General features: G+C 38.2%; 1 protein-coding gene across 2 annotated transcripts in view; it reads right to left on the bottom strand.

Moving 5' to 3' along the window:
- The window catches only part of necab2 (N-terminal EF-hand calcium binding protein 2), a 154,126-nt gene that overhangs the window by 99,823 nt on the left and 46,950 nt on the right, over positions 1 to 7,353 (bottom strand). For both annotated transcript variants that reach the window (XM_015371140.1, XM_015371141.1), the window contains exon 3: positions 1,885 to 1,993. In XM_015371140.1, the coding sequence (XP_015226626.1) occupies positions 1,885 to 1,993 (109 nt within the window). The remainder of the gene's footprint in view (positions 1 to 1,884; positions 1,994 to 7,353) is intronic.

Here is a 7,353-nt window from a genome sequence, read left to right as displayed (position 1 = left end):
TTGAGAGCTTCGCTTTTTGACTCAGATCTCCCTTCACCACGACGGACCGGTACAGCGCCCGCTTCACGGCAGACGCTGCACCAATCCGCCTGTCGATCTCCCGCTCCCTTCTTCCCTCATTCGTGAACAAGATCCCAAGATACTTAAACTCCTCCACTTGGGGCAGGACACTCCCCTGACCCGGAGAAGGCACTCTACCCTTTTCTGGCTCAAGACAATGGCCTCAGATTTGGAGGCACTGATTCCCATCCTGGCCGCTTCACACTCGGCTGCGAACCGATCTGGCGTGAGCTGCAGATCACGACCTGATGAAGCCAATAGGACCACATCATCTGCAAAAAGCAGAGACGCAATCCTAAGGCCACCAAAACGGATCCCCTCAACACCTTGGCTCCGCCTAGAAATTCTGTCGATGAAGGTAATGAACAGAATCACAAAGGACAGCCCTGGCGGAGTCCAAATCTCACCGGAAACGAGGCAATGCGGACCAGACTCTGACACCGGTCATACAGGGACCTGACAGCCCGTATCAAATGGCTCGGCACCCCGTACTCCCCCTACAGGGCCCCCCGAGGGACACGGTCGAACGCCCTCTCCAAGTCCACAAAGCACATGTAGACAGGTTGGGCGAACTCCCATGCACCCTCCAGGACCCTGCTGAGGGTGTAGAGCTAATCCAGCGTTCCTCGACCAGGACGAAAACCACACTGCTCTTCCTGAATCCAAGGATTTTTGCTCACTATGCTTGCAAAATTTACTCAATGTATTGAGGCTTACAGCTCACAGCTCACCTCAGGTCTTCCCACAAAACCTCAGTGAAGTAGAAAAGTTGGATCATTGGTAACTCAAGGACTCTGAGGGTAACCAAATTATGAGCCATATTCCATTGTGCTGTAAAGCTGAACTAATGTTTACTCCAAAATGCCCCATTTCTATTTTAAATAAACATTTATTTGGTTGTTTGCCAAAATAACTCTACTTTGATCTCACATAAGTATGAACACTTTGTCAAACTGTCAAATCAGCTGTTTCGTTATTCAACAGCTCATAAACGCAATAAAAAGCAAATGAGGCTGAACTAGCAAGGAGAGTCTTTAATGTTCTGTTTGAATGAATTTTACTTGTATCACTGAAAAAAAAAAATACACTTTTCAGTTTGATCAATAAAAGTCATGCTGAACAACTTGTGTGGTTTGGCAGATGGTGTTCAGGTTTTTTAACTCATAATCATAAAATCAATAGTGAAAAGTATGATTCAGCCTTTTTGAAGTACTGTACTTTATTTTATCAATATTTTCAATCTAAGTGAACAAATTTAAAGATATGTTCCTAACCATCCCTGTAGCACCACATGCAACCTTATTTCAGTCTAGATTTCATCAGATATTTCAGGTTTTCTTCCTAACTAACATGCCCTCCTGCTTGCCTGCAATGGCTTGAGTTCCCTGCATTTCTAGGCTACTTCAAGTTTTATCTCCCATTTTTTCAACTCATGTTTCATTCTCCAGACATGTTGATATCAGAAATTTGATGTAAAACGCTTTTAGGCGAAAGGTTCAACCTGAACTCATCTGGGAAATTCCCTCAGTGCAATAAAAAGCGATTTTTACATTTCACCCCCCACATCTTTTGCTCAGACATATCCCCTAGACACAAACAACTGAAGTAGTAAACAGAGGCTGTAAAGCCGAGAAACAGCTGTGTTCACCGACCCTTTGGTTACAAAACTGCTCATAAGTAGTGATCAAAACAGAAATTCACGGTGCACTGAGCAGAAAAACATGCACGGATTTCAAAAGATCCTGTATGTGGAATAATTTCATGCAGTAACTTGGAAACATTTCATCCTAACTTCATGCTCCAGTGGCGCATGTGGATGCTAACCTGGTGTTATCCGAGTCAATGGTGTGAAACAGCTTCTCCAGCTCCTCCTCATTCAGAGTGCCATCAGAGAAGAAAGCCTGGAATTCATCCAGAGACAATTTCCCGTCATCTGCAGAAGAAAAAGAAAAAATTCCAATGAAACCATTAAGAGAATGAAGATCATTTATTTATGGGTTCCATGTCAGATTTTGACATGTAAAACATGTCTTACTATTCTTGTTTTATTATCATGCACCAATTTAAGTATTTAGGTGCAGGAAAACAGAAGAATCAGTTTTCTGATACTGATCATGTCAACAGAAACATGTTGATAACTTAAAAACATTGTTTTTAGTTATATAGTTAAAAAAAGAATCATGGTCATGGAACTTCGTTAGAAAAACAATATCAGGGGTTAGGGCTAATCAAGTTTGTCCATTCCTATGGAGCAATAATAAATAGTCATTAAGACACTAAGAAATAGTTTGGATTTATTTTTCTTCTTTTTTAAGTACGTCAAAAAAAAAGAGAGAGATTTGTATTTTATCGTTGCTTGTCTTGCAGCCTACAAAAAAAGCAAAACGAAAACAATACGATTTTTAGGGTTTTCAGTCTCAGAAAAATCTATTTTTTTAGTCCTAGTCACAGTTTCTGCTTTGTTCTGATCAGCAGTTCTCCTGCTGAACTGTTAACATTTTTTAAATCCATCCACTTCTCTCCACTACTGACCCATAGATCGTACTGTATTGATCTTTCACCTTCACAAGTTGCAACAAAATCCTCTGAAAGCAATTATGTTTCAGTTTTATTGGATTGCAAGCTTTACATCCTAAATACATCTCTTTACTCTGCAATATTGCCATATTTAATGTCCATGCATGCTCACAGTCAGTTTGTGTTGCAGTTCAATTGATCCTGCATCCAATCCTATCTGGCCTGGTTGATTTTTGGTCAACAGAATTAGAATCCTGTTTCAGACACTAAGACAGCACAGATTACCAGGCTGCTAGAAAAACAATACTATTCCATATTTTTTTAAATCTTTGTAAATATATGTTTCCTCAACTGTTTTTAAGCAACTGTTAGAGTTTTTAATTCCAATTTAACACAAAAAAAGTATTTTTTTATGGAAACAAAAATGGATAAAAAGATGGTTGCATTCCCATATAGGCCAAAGTTAATGTTATCTATATGGCAATGCAGTGTTTCCTCATGTTATTCAATATGGAAAACTACGTGGTTGATCCACAAAGCAAAAGAATACAAAAGAAAAAGGGAAAGAATTCTAGCTTTTATATACATACTTCAATAGGCTGAAAAAAATTTGGAATATATTGAATGTTGAATAATTTAATATTTGGAATTATTTTCCAAGTATCCAAATATATGGTATGAAAGTTGTACTGCTTGTTTATATATATATATATATATATATATATATATATATATATATATATATATATATATATATATATATATATATATTTTTTTTTATGTTTCTCAGTGAAGATGTGATATATATGGGTTTTATATTTTTTGTTCTTTGACAATCATACAAGTTTGTATCACAAATGAAGCACTCTTATTACCTAACTACTCTCACATTTTAAGTTTTTGTTTCCTTAAGAGCGTGATATAATTTGTTTTTGTACTCACGAGCTCTCGGTGCCATGCTCTGACCATGATTTAATTAGTTGTTGGTTTCGGCTGTCCACGAGCCCTGGGTGGGTTCGGGAGATGCTGGAAACATATTTTGGTTTCTGTAATCATGTGCTCCAGGCTTGAGAGGGAGAAATCACTTTTCCTGATTGGAAAGATTTTCCTTTGAAGTTTGGCATAAATGGCGGGTGGCGGTAGGCCCTGGCAGAGTCTGCTAGGGTTGCGTACGAACGCCTAGCTGCACAGGTTGCTGCCCTGCCGGGGTCGACTGGCTCCTTTGTGTCACGGTAAGGGGGACAATATAATTTGTATTGGAACAATATAATTTGTATTCAGCACCGTGCCTTGATTGATGTGCTTGCTTTGCTGTATTTTGTGGCGGAATAAAACGACACATTTTACTCTAGCAGAAACAGTGTGTGTGTTCTGTGTGTCATCTTGATTACCGACTCATCCCGATCCTGCCTAAATTTCATAATGCAGGATGGTATATTAAGCATGCAGCAGTGCATCCAAGCCAAAATATGATATTTTATATCTCCATAAAATATATTGAATCAGAGCTTTAGCAACAACGCCTATTTTCTCTTTGTCTAACTGGTCAAGTAGTTTCTGACCTTGTCCTATAGTCAGATAGAGAAAATCTAATCAGGACTTCTCCTGACCTCATTTATAAACATCATGAACCAAGGAAATAAAGATGTGGCAGAAAGAATGTGAAAGTAGTTAAAGTGACTTTGGTATTCTCAACCAGCAACACATTACTGGGGAATAATGCAGCAGAACTAGGTGTCGCTGAAAGTCATTATTAAAGGTCAGCTAGTATAAGAGCGAACAGCACTAATTCTTATATTCAGATTACTGTATAATCCTCTAACACTGCCAAGTGTAAATGACTGTCCACTTGACATACCTACAAAACCAATTTAAATCTTAATAAAAAAGGGCAACAGGGCAATATAAACTTGTATTTCTGTACCTCCTTTGGCTGTTCTAATGGATATAGTATTATGATTTTACCCTATTTAGTTATTTTCTATTATTTGTTGTTCATTAAGAGGAATTTAATTTATTTTTTTTTTTAGGCATGTTTCCTTTTCACCCAATAATTACGTTCTGACGCACTGAGACTTAAAATATGTTATAGTTCTTTTTACATTTTTGGTGTATTTTTATTTTTTTAGATTTCAGGCAAAGTAAATCCGAATGAATCTGAATCAATTGCTGAATTCATCTCTTTCCTTGCCCTTATGTATATCTGTCAGTCATATGTTTCATACAGGTAGCATTTTTCTAGACAAAAACATTTAAATAAATCAATAATTGCATTCATTATACATGGTTTGGATCAACACAAAAGTAGTAAATATACTGTAACATTGTGAACACCTGTTTTGTTTATTTTTTTAGTTTGAGGGCATTGCTTTTAAATTTATGGAAGCCCAGTAGCTTGTCATTGTCCACATCTCTGTGCTGTTCTCTTGGCCTGTCTGTCTCCCTGTGAAACTTGATATCAAATATTAATTCCTCTCCCCTCAGAGTGTGTTCATCTTCAAGTGTAGCAGACTGGATGCAACTCAGGGATCAGTGCAAAGCACAGGGATCCCATGAATCCAAATGGACTGCTGCTATTTCATGGCTACCTCATCTACATCCTTCTCAGTAGTTTAAAGAAATGTTCCCAGAGTGATTTTTCATTTTTAGCAACACGCAAAATGTTTTAATAAAACTATGACCTACAGCAGTATTTACTAGACGGTATAACAGTATGACAATAGTTCTCAAAAGGTTTTTTTTTTTTTTCTGTCTCTTCATACAGTATCTTCTTCTTCTCTTTTTGAATATCCCATCACTCTTAGAAGTTTCCTCATTCCACTCTTTCATCCTATTCCAGAAACCCACAGCGGAGCTTCCCTCTCAGATATTGTGGCATGTTTAATAAGTCACTTCTTTTACTGATGCTTGGTGTAACCTTTAAATGACAGAAGGCGTGACTTCTGAAATGTCACTTCTTGGTTTCACAGCATCACTCCAACTATGACTGTCCACTTGATGTCCACCATGTATTCAAACACTAAGCCATAAAAAAAGAAAAACTGGTGTTTAATGCAGCTATGACCTATTTTCAGCCCTACTTTCCTCCATCGGCACACCACTCACACAAAGCAACATCATGCTAACCTCCTTTTTTTAGAGACATAGCCCACTCCTAAAGTACATGTCGAACAAAACCTACATCTTGCCTAATTTCTGACCCACTTTTAACCATTTTCAAGCTCTTTTTGTCATAGCAGCCATGCAACAAAGTAACATGCAACTCTGGTGTTTCTGTTGGGAGCTTCTCTTTTTAATATTCTCCTAATAGGGCAGCCAGGCTTCAAAGGCCTACTGCTGAGCAACATCCATGGATAATTTCTGCAACTTCCTCTTCTCCGAGTCCCGTTGCTGTGGCCAACATTCACCCAGCAAACCCCTCCATAAATAATGTACAATTTAGATAAGTACTCTCCTCAGTAATCATCCAAGTCACTGTCATCAGAGGAGATGATGCAACAGCATCCTGTGAATGAGACTCTGCAGCCTGATATCTTTTTCTAAAACGGTCTTTTATTTCATTGTCCAAAAAGGTCCATCAAGGGAAATGGTTTTAAAGCATAGGATATGACACACTCCCACAAATTTTCCATAAAGCAGCAGGGAAGAGAGAAGTTACAAGGCAAGCAAAGCAGGAGCAGCTGAAGTTAGCCAAGGTTTTTGATTTGACCCTGCTGTTTATGTACTTCTCAGCTGTAATATCGCTCCATTTGTTGAACACAACAATACATACCGTACCATCCCGACTATAAGTCACTACTTTTTTCCACACACTTTAAACCAGGTGTCACCAACGCGGTGCCCGCAGGCATCAAGGGGCCCTCAAGGACTACATGGGGTGCCCTCTTCGTCTTCTGAAAACAGAAGAACTCACTCAGTGGGTTAATTTTAATTTTTTTTATTCTGTTGCTCTTCTTTTAAATCATTTATGTATTATTTCATCATGTTAACTATTTCATCATACAGTATTTAAGTGGTTTCAAAATGACAATATTAAAAAGAAAATTAGAAATTAATAAAAGATTAAAATAAGAATAAAAATGAGTTTTTATGGATGAGATTTACTGTAGGTGAACACTGATCCCTCCAGTTCATAGGTCAGTATTGGTAGCCCTTCCTATGACTCGGTAGCCATGAAGTAGCCCTCGGCCTTAAAAAGGTTGGTGACCCCTGCTTTAAACCATGCACCTCTACAAATGATTGTCTTAATTGAACTGACTATTTTTTTTTAACATGTATTATAAACAGGTTATTCCTGTGGTGCAGTATAAAATTACAATAATATATATGTGTGTAGTTATAAAGAAGTATACTAAAGAAGTAAATATATATACCGTATTTTTAGGACTATAAGCCTCTACTCCTTTCCTACCCTTTGAACCATGTGGCCTATACGAAGGTACGGCTCTTCTGTGGATTATTCCCAACCATCAGAAGGCGAGAGACAAAGTTGGAATTTGGAAATCAAAGAAAAGGGGCTAATTTTTATTTAACACAAGCAGATGCTAGCTGCAGACACCATGGAGATCAAATGTCCCGAATTCACACATTTTGACTTATTTGCCGAATAAAAGCTGTCGAACCAATGAAGAGACTGTGCGCAAATCCTGCAGAGCTGAATTAAAGAGCTAACGATGCCCCGTCATTCATAAGATCTTACTGCTGCAAGCCAACAAGTTATCGGGAGCTAGAATTCTTCTTCGTCCCTACTCTAGGGGTGATATGTAGAGCTCATCC

Source organism: Cyprinodon variegatus, unplaced genomic scaffold (assembly GCF_000732505.1).
Source record: "Cyprinodon variegatus isolate N-32 unplaced genomic scaffold, C_variegatus-1.0 Scaffold54, whole genome shotgun sequence".
Classification (NCBI taxonomy): Eukaryota; Metazoa; Chordata; class Actinopteri; order Cyprinodontiformes; family Cyprinodontidae; genus Cyprinodon; species Cyprinodon variegatus.
The sequence above is the reverse complement of the archived record's forward strand: the minus strand, read 5'-3'. Positions and strand labels throughout refer to the sequence as shown.